This window comes from Saimiri boliviensis, chromosome 11 (genome assembly GCF_048565385.1).
Source record: "Saimiri boliviensis isolate mSaiBol1 chromosome 11, mSaiBol1.pri, whole genome shotgun sequence".
NCBI lineage: Eukaryota > Metazoa > Chordata > Mammalia > Primates > Cebidae > Saimiri > Saimiri boliviensis.
Window position 1 is genome coordinate 30,167,911 of NC_133459.1, and position 11,805 is coordinate 30,179,715.

General features: G+C 53.5%; 1 protein-coding gene across 1 annotated transcript; it reads left to right on the forward strand.

Moving 5' to 3' along the window:
* The first annotated feature begins 1,739 nt into the window (after positions 1-1,739).
* LOC101039517 (antizyme inhibitor 2-like) lies at positions 1,740-9,650 on the forward strand. The gene is given in 10 exon segments (XM_039474510.2): positions 1,740-1,874; positions 3,381-3,554; positions 4,532-4,704; positions 5,566-5,700; positions 6,224-6,389; positions 7,405-7,552; positions 7,710-7,810; positions 9,033-9,051; positions 9,054-9,249; positions 9,626-9,650. Coding segments are annotated over 10 exon segments (1,272 nt in total).
* The last annotated feature ends 2,155 nt before the right edge of the window (positions 9,651-11,805 follow it).

The following is an 11,805-nucleotide window of genomic DNA, read 5'->3' on the forward strand; positions in this document are numbered from 1 at the left end:
ATAACATCACTATTGTAAAACCTAAGATTGGTTTTCAAGATATTTTTCAAACTTTTGCATTCCAGAGAATCTTGACTCATATGGAAGAACAGACTCAGTGGATCCTGTGACCCCCAGCAGAAACTGCATGCAAAGATAGTTCCTGCACTCTTATAGTTTAATCCCCAGCAAACCTGCATGTCCTACTGTGTAGCCACCTGCCCACCAAACTATCCTGAAAAACCCTAGCCTCCAAATTCTCAGAGAGGTTGATTTGAGAAATACCTCCCACTTAGCTGCATGTGATAATTAAACTCTTTCTCTGCTACAACACTCCTGCTCTTCTCATTGTATTGGCTTTTCTGGGCAGCAGGCAAGAACCTGGCTGGGTGATTACTCCCCTGGCTGTCTCTGAACAAGAGGTTGCAGTGGGCACCAGGTAAGTCTGGGTGTGGAGTGAGGACACAAGTATACTCCCAGCTGTTGGAACAGAAGGCTCTGGCTGCAGGTTGGCCTGGCTTTAGTCTCAGGCAGCTGTGGCCAGCAGTGGATCCAGTGGCTGCCATAGGAAGCCTGAGTTCCAGTCCCAGCTCTGCCACCAACCACTCGACCTTGGCCAAGTCTTTTCCTCTCTCTGGGCCTCTTGTCCCTGTTAGTAAAATGTGACGGTTGGACTCGATAATCTCCTAGGTCCTAGCTGCTGTGATCTAAAGATCTAAAGGAACTCAGACTCCACACTTACCATTTCTTTCTTTCTTTTTTTTTTTTTTTTTTGGAGACAGGATCTTGCTCTGTCACCCAGGCTGGAGTGCAGTGGCACAATCTCGGCTCACTGCAACCTCTGCCTCCCTCCCTCACTGCAACCTCTCCCTCCCTCCTGCCTCAGTCCCCTGAGTAGCTGAGATTATAGGCATGCACCAACACGCCCAGCTAATTTTTGTATTTTTAGTAGAGACGGTTTCACCATGTTGGTCAGACTGGTCTCAAACTCCTGACCTCATGATCTGCCTGCCTCAGCTTCCCAAAGCGCTGGGATTACAGGCATGAGCCACTGCTCCTGGCCCACACTTATCATTTCTGTGCCTCGGTTTTCTCATCTCTGAATGGAAACATGTATGTGAGAGAGCCTGGAAGAGAACCACAATCACCCCATCCTGTGTGGGTGGTGCATGCAGCTTGCTTGATGCCCATGCCAGGATTCTGATATAGGCTGGGCTGGGCCAGTAGCCCATCATCCTACAGATGGGAAACTCAGGAGGGCTCCATGGAGCTCTCTGTAGCTGGATGGGAGGGCCAAGGGCATACTTACTGGAGAGCTGGCTGGGCGTGATGGCTCACACCTATAATCCCAGCACTTTGGGAGGCCGATGTGGGTAGATCACCTGCGGTCAGGAGTTAAAGACCAGGCTAGCCAACATGGTGAAACCCCATCTCTGCTAAAAGTACAATACAAAAATTAGCTGGCAGTGATGGTGTATGCCTGTAATCCCAGCTACTTGGTAGGCTGAGGCAAGAGAATTGCTTGGACACAGGAGGCAGAGGTTACAGTGGTCCAAGATTGCACCACTGCACTCCAGCCTGGGTGACAGAGCAAGCCTCCATCTCAAAAAAAGAAAAACAAACAAACAAACAAAACTTACCTGGCAGCTCTGGCTCCTAGGGCCTGTGGGGAGTAGGGAGCTGAGAGCTAGGAGGAGGCTGGGTCATCAGAGCAAGTCTTTTCCAGGATGCAAGGATCATGCTCAGTTGGAGTTTCGGGGATGAGCACCAGCCTCGGGGGCCTGAAGGAAGCCCGTGGAAACCCGTGGCCGTGGCCAAAGGAGCTCATCACCCTGGGCCCAGAAGAATCTGCTCATCGAGTGGTCCTGCAAAGGATTCAAGAGCTTTCTGATTTGGTATGGAGGGAGAGGAAAGATGGGGAGTTGTGAGTCTCGGGTCTTCTGTAGTGGGCAAGAAATAAGGTTTCTGATTCACCATTCTGTAACGCCATTAGGCTGTCTCTCTCAAGGCTCTCTTGTGCTAAAACTAATGGAAAAGCTTGACTTGGGAAACCCTGTGAAGGGCTTCCTAACTCAGCCCTCCTGACTTTTGGTTCTTCCTGCCCTGCCTGCTTCCACCACTTGGGGTTTTACCCAGTGCCAAGCTGTGGCATCCTCCATCTTCAGTCTACAAAGATGACTGCCCGCTTGTCCTCCTGGCTTCCCTGGCTCCCTGGGTTTTAGGGCGGTGCTGCCTCCGTGCATGGCCATGTCTGGACCCGATTGCCACCATCACCGGAGAACCTGTTGGAGGTGCAGACTCTTTGTCCACCCCAGACCGACTGCATGGAGCACACAGTTAACAAAGTCCTGGGGGATTTGCCTGCTGGGACGGCCTGCTCTAGACTCACCCAGTGATTTACCATTTCTCCACCGGTTTCCGGGGCCCCCACCCCACCTCCCCTCAGACTCCCTTAGGACACAGAGTCTCAGCTCTCTTACCTTCTTCACCACCCGCTCCCTGCCAGTCAGGGGACCCTTTTCCTGGTCTGAGGGAGGGCCTTCTATCAGTATCACTGGGACATTCTTCTTGCACCAAGGGCTAAGCTTCCCAAAGAAGGCCAGGAAGTCTTACAGCCACCTCCTGCCTGTCCACATCTCTCTCCCAGGGACATGAGAGAGCCAGACATGGGCATCAATGAGGAAGAGAAGAAGAGAGAAAATTAGAGGGAAAAACAGATACCTCAAAATATCCTGACCCATAGGTGTCACCTGAAGCTGTTCATTGTTGGGATTGAATCTCAACTGTGCTGCTGTCCAGCAGTAAGAACTTGGGTGAGGCTCTCCAGCCCTCTGTACCTCAGTGGCTGCATCTGTGCAATGGGAATGATTTATATAGTACCTCCTTCCCTTCCCCCAGCACAGTGGGTGGCTCACGAAAGTTAATTAATGAGCTCACGCTGCATGAGTCCACGACTTTTTCTCTGTGGCTCAGTTGGATGGAAGCTCCACAGGGATGGGGATTTTGGGTCCGTTTTCTTCACTGCTCTTTTCCCAGTACCCAGACTAGTGTATGGCACAGAGTAGGTGCTGGATGACCCTGTTGAATCATTGTACAACAAGTAGCCTGGAGCTGCCCCAGCCCAGCAGGCTCTTCTCTCCTCTGAGAACCGTGGCACACATCGCAAGGCAGAATATAACAGTGTCAAGCGTGGTCTCCCTAGACTTAGGAGACCTGGGTTCAGACCCTGTCTTTACCATCCTCTTGCTGTAGGACCTTGAGCCAGTGACCACCTTTCTGAGCCTTTCCTTCTCCATCTCTAAAACAAGGATAACAGCAGCTGTTACTTCATAGAGCTGTTGTGAGGATTAAAGGAAATAATCCACCCCTCAGCCTTGTCTCCCTGTCTCCCTGTCCTGTAGGACCAGCGAGATCCCTTCGTGCTGACCGATCTGGACATGCCGGTCAGCCGCCATCGGGCCTTCTGCGAAGGCCTGCCACGGGTCTCGCCCTTCCATGCAGTGAAGTGCAACAACAGCCCTTGGGTGCTGCGTGTCCTGGCCACCCTGGGCACCGGCTTCGACTGTGCCAGCCAGGTGAGCCTGTGCCTGTGGAGGAGTAGGCCAGGCCAGCGGGAAGGGGGTGAATCCCTGCTGCTGCTGTGGTCATGAATAAATATCCCTTGGCCCTCGGAGCACTTGAAATGCACTAAGCACACTGCTGGGGCCTTACATGCCTTCTCCCTGATCCTCTCATCTGCTCTGAGAGGTAGCCAGGGGACCCCCATTTCATAGAGGAGGCAACAGCCTTAGGTGGATCACTTGCCCATGGGCTAACATATGGTAAGAGACAGAACATCTTGGGGGTGGGGGGGCTAAAAAAATTAAAATAAATGAAATTAAATTAAAAAAAAAAGACAGAGACAGCTGATCCAAAGCCGGCGTTTCTTTCGTACCCTGGGGTGCAACATTCCGAGGGGTTCTTGGCAGAAGGGGATTCAGCCGTGGTGAGGGAAGTTAGAGCAGAAGCCAAGCGGGGAAGGGGAGAACTTCTCGGGTTTGGAGTATTTCACTGAGCCTCCCTCCCTCCTTCCTTCCTTTCTTTTTAAGACTAGTCAAATGTAGTAGTAAGAAGTGGGGAAGAGCAGAACAAGGTGGTCATCTGGAACTGACTGTGAACGATCAGCTGAGAGAACCCTCTGCCTTCAGACCAGCCCTTCCTCCCTTGCCAGGAGCCCTCCGCTAAGCAGGATTAAGCCGCCTCTAGGAAGCCACCTCATCTCTGCATGGGGCTGAAATGATCGGAGGGGGTTGGTTCTAAGCTGAGACTATCAGCACCTGGAGTGCCCGGCACATTGAGACTGTCAGCCCTGCGCTGCCCAGCAAGGACTCCATAATGAGCACCCCATCAGCCCCACCCAGGGCTCCTCCCTGAAAGTGAGGGAGCAGGGGGTGGGTCCCCACCTGGGGTTCCATCAGGGCAGCCTCTTTGGCTCATGCACACTTTTCCTATCCCCACATAGTTGGGGGTGGGCAGTGAGGCAGCCCCCAACCCTGGCTCTTGGCCACTCCAGGTGGAGCTGGAGCAGGTGCTGGGCCTGGGCGTGGCCCCCTCTCGCATCGTCTGTGCCAACCCCTGCAAGCCTGCCTCCCACATCCGGTATGCTGCCCACCACGGGGTGCAGCTCCTGACCTTCAACAGCGAGGAGGAGTTGACCAAGGTGGCCCAGCACCACCCCGGGGCCAGGTGAGACCAGCAGGGGTGCAGGTAGGTGGGGCAAGGGTCAGCAGTAAAGAATGAATCACCCAGCACAGCACACCCCTGACAAATGCTGGCCTGAGATAAGCCAGGGGAGGACCCTCAAGGCCCAGCCAGTTTAAGAGGGTCTGGCAGCTGCCTTTGGAGTGAGGCAGCCCAGGTTCAAATCCTGGAATGGTTGCTTCCCTGCATTGGGCAAGTCTCTCTCTCTCTCTCTCTCTCTCTCTCTCTGTTTTTTTTTGAGACAGAGTGTTGCTCTTGTTGCCCAGGCTGGAGTGCAATGGCGCGATCTCAGCTCAAAGCGACCTCTGCCTCCCAGTTCAAGTGATTCTTCATGCTTTATGTGTGACCGTGCCTCCCAAGTAGCTGGGATTACAGGCCTGAGCCACCACGCTCGGCTAATTTTTTACATTTTTAGTAGAGACAGGGTTTCACTATGTAGGCCAGGCTGGTCTCAAACTCTGACCTCAGGTGATCCACCCGCCTCAACCTCCAAAAGTTCTGGGATGGCAGGCGTGAGCCACTGTGCCCAGCCTGGGCAAGTCTCTTTTAACCTCTCTAACACTCAGTTCCTTCATTTACAACATGGGGACAAGTTGCCTGGTACATAGTAGGTGCTTACCAACACCATATCAGTTTTTCACACTCCCTTCTCTGGGTGTCCCTGGAGAAAAGTAGATGTATACACAAGTGCATGGGGCTAATTTATGGCCACATGGATTTGGTGGCATTGGAAAACCTCCCAGATCTGGGGATCAGCTGGGCCCGGTTGGGGCTGGAGATATGAGAAGGCCTGGGCCCCTTGGCATCTCTGGTTAAGTGATCTCTATCCCGGTGTCCCTCCTCCAGGCTGCTTCTCCAGCTGAGGACTCGGGACAGCCAGAGCATCTTCCCCCTGAGCACCAAGTACAGGGCCAGCCTGGAGGCATGTGGGCACCTGCTTGCGTCTGCCAGAGACCTGGGGTTGGCCGTGGTCGGAGCCAGGTGAGTGACGCCTGAGGACTCCAGGAGCCCTGGGTTCTGGTCCATTGCTGGGGCCCATGGCAAACCGTGGCCCCTCTCTAGGCCTGTGGGACCCCATCCGTCAAAAGGGGCAGGATATGATGTGAAGGTTTCTCAGGGCCTCCCTGCTCTGGGGCCCTAGGGTTTGAGGTTTTGCTGTGAAGTATCCATGAGCGGAAGGGATGCCTGCGTGGCAGTGCTGGGATCCCGGGCTCCGTGGCAGTGTGTGTCTGAGGGTGTGTACGTGTGAATACTCGGGGTGAGTGCCCCTTTGTGGGTGCCTCATCGGCCTGAGTGCGCAGGTGTCTGAAAGCACACTTATGCCAGTGGGATCAGTTATCTTTCCAGCTGTCTGTTTCTGCATTTGGCCCCAGTGGCTTCATGCCTTATGTGTGACTGTGCCTCTCTGTTTGTGGCGGTTATCCACAGTTCGTGTGGCTTTGTGGTTCTGAACATGTTTTTCTGTACATATCTCTCACCATGTCACATGCACTGGCTATGCTAGCTTCCACGTGGGCTCCGACTGCCAGACACCCCAGAGCTTCACACAGGCCATCGCTGACTGCCGGCGCGTTTTTGAGATGGGCCGCAGGGCTGGGCATGATATGAACCACCTGGACATTGGAGGGGGCTTCCCTGGAATGGAGGGCTCCGGGCCCAGGTTTGAGGAGGTGAGCTAGCAAGGGCACTGGGGGTGTTCAGGGAGGTCCACCTGTGTGCCCAGGCATGTGTGTGTGGAGGGGTCTGTGCGTATGCATGTATCTCTGTGTGTGGCGGTCTCTCTGGTGTGTCTCTGGGTGTGCTTTGTCTGTGAGCACAGGTGGGTATGTGCGTATGTGCATGTCTTGGCTTTCATATCCCCCAAAAGTAGACTGTCAGACAAACACATGGATGCAAGTCGTTTTTTTGGAGATGATCAGTGGAAGCACCAATGAGGAAGTCAGGAAAGTGAGACAGAGGGAGAAAAGTCAGAAGAGGATTCATCTATGAGCTGGTTACCAGTGTGCGCCCCTGCATCCATCCCCCTGGGGACAATGCAGAACCTCAGAATCATCCCACTAGGGGACAGGGGGCTGGGTCCTTTATTCACCAACTCCTGTCCCTCTTTGGTTGAAGGCTGTGGTCTGGGGGTGTTAATTTCCCCACATTCCAGCTAGTTTCCAAGGGTGCTGGAGACAGCCCACAGGAAGAGAAGCAATGCAGGCACTGGAGGCTAGAAATCACCTTGCACAGGGCAGGTGAGCTCAGGTAGGCTGAGAGGAGGTGGCACAGGGTGTCCACTGCAGCTGCAGCAAGGTGCTGGGGGCTGTCCCTCTCTGTGTGCCTGTATATGTATATGTTTTCCTGTAGAATTGTTAGCATCACCAATATAGTTGAGAGTTTACATTCCCTGGGTCCACAAGATACCTGTCTTCTTACTGTGCGTCGGATTAAATCACTGCACCTTTGAACTTCTCAGGGAGCCCGGTGGCCCTGCTCTTTCAGCCCCTACACCTACCATGCAGCCCACACAAGTGACCTCCTGTCTCCCAGCTTCTGTTCCCTCTTTGGTAAACAGGGATAATTCTAACACCTACCCTGCAGGGTGCCTCGGGGATGAAAGGTAAGGTGCTGGCACAGGCCCTGGCACATCAACACGTTTTGGATGAGTTCACCTCCTCCTGCCGTCCCTCTACCCCATTCCAGCTGGCGAGAGTGATCAGTGCTGCCCTGGCCCAGGACTTCCCTGAGGAGTGTGGCATCAAGGTCATCGCAGAACCTGGCCCGCTTCTATGTGGAGTCTGTCTGCACTACCGTGTCAACATCATTGCCAAGAAGGCTGTGCTGGAGCCTGGTGGGTGGGCCAGGATGGCACTGGGTGGGAAGGCCACTGTCTAGGCGTCCCCAGGCCCTAGGGGAGAGGAAGGGCAGAGGGTTGGGCTCTGTCTCAGGGGCTGGGGGTCAGAGTAGTGACTGAACACTCTCTGGACCTGTCCTTTCCCTGCTTTCAGGAGGCAGCCGGAAGCTGGTGTATTATCTCAATGATGGCCACTATGGCTCCTTCCGTATCTGCCAACGAGAGCCTGTCCCGAGTGTTCCCATGGTGGTGAAGGTAAGGGGGCCACGCCAGCCCCAAGAGTCTAGTCCTTTACCTCGACATGGCTTGTGCCTCCCAGACTGGGAACAGTGGCTGTGCTGGACCCCAGAGGCAGGGCTTTGCCTGCTGCTTAGAGCACACGTGGGCACATGCATGGTGTGTTGCCCACAGGTCAGAGCATGTGCAGCAGCTGGATATGTGGGCCTTGTCAGGCAAAGGGACCATCACCAGAACAAAAAAGCATGGCTGTTTTCCAAAATATTCAAGTTCTTCTTCCTGGTGGTTCAAGAGTCATTCCCGAGTCCCTCAAGGGCCTTACCCCCAGCACTCGTGCTGCTCAGTCCCTTCCATGATCTGGCAACAAAGCTGTGATACCTGACCCTGTAGGGCCAACAGGGTCTTCCTCCAGCTCCGGGGCAGGTGTGTCTCCTGATGCGATGGGTTGGTGTCCGGGCCACTCTGCTTTGTAAATATCTTGACTTTCTCCTGGCCAGTGAACATCTTGGTGTGTGCACGTTTGGTCATGTATGTGACGTGTGTCTGCATGCACATGTGAGTGTGTATGTGTGTGTGGTGTTTCTGGGTGTGTGTCTTTGTGTGTGTATTTGCCTCTCTTCCCATCGCAGGGAGTGAGTACTGGATGTGGAAGAACCAATAGGAGACCCTGGAATAGTTTTCAATTTTAGTTGCCTATATTTAAAAACTTAGACATATTTCATAAAAGTCTGGATTTTCTCAGCTCCTCTCAAAGGTTTAGATATTCGATGTTACAGGACTTGCAGAACAACAAGGCAACAAATATTTCAACAAATTAGACTAGCATGTTGGGCACGTGATGCCGTCTGCTGGAACGGGACTTCCACTAGATAGAGGCCTCCCCAGCCAATGTCTTTTCCTTTGGACAGTCATTGACTTTCCAGTTTGTTTTAAGACTTACCTGGCCCATTTCACTCCTTTGTGCTACCTGTTGACCCCTAGGTAATTGAGTTTTCAACTGCTCCCTTATAGCAATTATTGAAGACGATAGTCCCATTTACAGAGGAGGAAACTGAGGCCTTATTTGTAGGCACATCAGACCCGGCCAGGCTGGGCAGGGGCCACGGAGGGATGGATCCCAGCCAGTGTACACCCGTGTGTCCCTGGGAGTGCCCTTCCGGGTCTTTCAATGGCTTCCAGGTAAGGGGGTGGGATAGGCCAGCGTGCTGTCTTTTCTGACCCCCTCTCCTACGTCACACAGGAGTTTTGCTCAGAGCCGCCCTCTTCCCCTGCACCCTCTATGGCCCCACGTGTGACGCCTTTGACAGGCTCTTCTTGGAGGATGTGTGGCTGCCTGAGCTGGACGTAGGCGATTGGCTGGTCTTCCCCTCCATGGGTGCCTACACGTCCTCCCTGAGCTCCAGCTTCAATGGCTTCCTGCCCACCACCATATTCTACGCCATTGGCCCCCAGCTCAGGTGCCTGGGGGTTGGGGTTGAAGAGGAAGCAGGGAACCTCACACTCACTGGAGCCTGGGGTGGGAACTGGTCCCAAGGACTCTCCCTTCCCATTGACTCACTGAAGTCAAAGGGTCCATCTGACCTTTAGACTCTGATCTGCCTCTGGGCCCCCTCCCAGGGAGGTGGAGATCTGCAAAGCTGAAGCCTCTATTCAAGCAGAATTGGTGGCAGGAGACTCCTGGGCCCTCTACCCACTGTCTGGCCTCGCTCCTGCTTTAGCTGTCCACTGCCCCAGCTCTGCCTCCAGGCCCCAGCTCTGCTGCTGTGTGTGCAGCCTCAGGGCTGTAGACAAAGGGCCTTGATACCCACCCTGCATCCCATGCCCTTTCCCCAGGAGCCTTCTGGAGGCAGAGCCTTAACCCAGAGCCGGCCAGGCTGGAGGACTTTCAGACACTCTGGTAGGTAGGCCCCTGGGAACTGTTGGGAGTCAGGATGTCAAGGAGGAGGCAGAGGTTTGGGTAACTCTGAAATCCTATGTGGAATTTCCAAAAACATCTTGCTGTCATTTTGGGTCAGTTCTTTCTTCTTCTCTCTTCTGCTTACCTGCCTGCCTGCCTGCCTGCCTTCCCTTCTTCCCTCTTTCCTTCCTTCCTTCCTTCTTTCCCTTTCCCTTTCTTTTTCTTTTTCTCTCCTTTCTTTTTGAGACAGAGTGTTACTTTGTCACCCAGGCTGGAGTGCAGTGGCACAATCTCAACTCACTGCAGCCTCAACCTCCCAGGGTTTAGGTGCCTCCTGAGTAGCTGGGACTATAGGCATGCACCACCACACCCAGCTAATTTTTGTATTTTGGGCAGAGATGAGGTTTCACCATTTTGCCCAGGCTTGTCTCAAACTTCTGGGCTCAAGTGATCCGCCTGCCTCAGTCTCCCAAAGTGCTGGGGTTCCAGGCATGAGCCACCGCATGCCTGTGGCTTTGGTCAGGTCTTACACTGAGTTTTTTCAGCAGCAGCCTGCCCTGCCCACCCTTCTTATTTTCTTCCCCATCCCTCTTTTCCCACCCTCTTGAGCAGTGGTTGAAGGGGACACATTAGAAGCTACTTCCTCTCAGAGTGACAACAAAAGAATGGGCTATTGATCTTTTATGTCAAATAATGCAGCCCACATACCTGCTCAATTCACACCTAACTGGTGTCGGTTTACATCCTTAAATTCATCCCACCACTCCTCCCACTTTCTATTTACTCATGCCCTTGCCTTGTCCCAGAAAGGGTTTCTATGAAATGCATCAACATATCATAGTGGTTAAGAGCATGTCATTGGAATAAGTGAAAACTGGGCTCAAATTGAGGCACCACTGCCACTAGCTGTGAACTTGGGCAGGTTAGCTAACTTGGTTGAACTCTAGTTTTCCTTGTAAAATGGTGGTAAGAATAACAGCTTCCCCATAGGGTTGCTGGGATTAAGAGAGGGATAAACATGTCATTTAGGGTCCACTTCCCCCCCACCTGAGATGGAGTTTCTTTCGCTCTTGTTGTCTCACTTGGAGTGCAATGGCACCATCTCAGCTCACTGCAACCTCCGCCTCCTGGCTTCAGGCAATCCTCCTGCCTCAACCTCACAAGTAGCTGGGATTACAGGCATGCACCACCACGCCTGGCTGATTTTTGCATTTTTAGTAGAGACAGGGTTTCACCATCTTGGTCAGGCTGGTCTTGAACTCCTGACCTCAGGTGATCCACCCACCTTGGCTTCCCAAAGTGCTGGGATTACAGGTTTGAGCCACCATGCACAGCCTAGAGTCAGCTTTCCCTTCAGCCACCTTGTTCTTGCTGGCTCTCCTCCTGGAGTTCAGATGTCGAAGAGACCCTACCCTGAGTCCTGGGCCTTTTCATAGAGTGTTTGTAGGGTGTCCCATTCAGGCCAAGCCAAGATGTGTACCCGATTCTATGGGGACAGGTGAGGCAGGTGCAGATCCAGTTCTCAAGAAGTCCTGAGGCCTGTGGAAAGCTAAAGGCAGGTGCAGCTGGCTGCAGCACAGGGAGGAACATGGGACATATTTGAGGACAGTTCAGGGGAAAGCCATCCATTTGGAAGACTGGGTGGCTTCTTGGAGGGAGAGTGGGGGGACCTGGAGGGAGAGCAGAATCAGTAGGTAAAAGCAGGCAGGAAACGTGGCTCAGCTGTGGGAGCAACTTGGCCCAGGCATGGGAATGAGCCTCTGCTCAGAGAACAGTGAGTGGCCAGGATTGGAGATGAGGAACAGAGATTGCAGAGCCAGGTGACTGGTTTGCCTGGATTTGTCTGGGATATTTCTGGTGCTGGTGCTGTAAGTCCTGAGTCCTAGGAAACTCCCCAGTCTCAGGCAAACCAGATGTTTGGGGAGGGAGGGGAGGAGCAGAGGCAGGGCCCCATCACATCCCAAGGCCACATTCCCGCAGCAAGTGAGTTCAGCTACTGATTTCTCAGCTTCCAACTCAGGGAAGATGCCTTCCCTGCCTTCAGCAGGACGTCTCCCACCCTCTCTGCTACCACTCAACTCAGCCAGGTCTTCAGTGTTCCGAGTCCCTGGAGCTG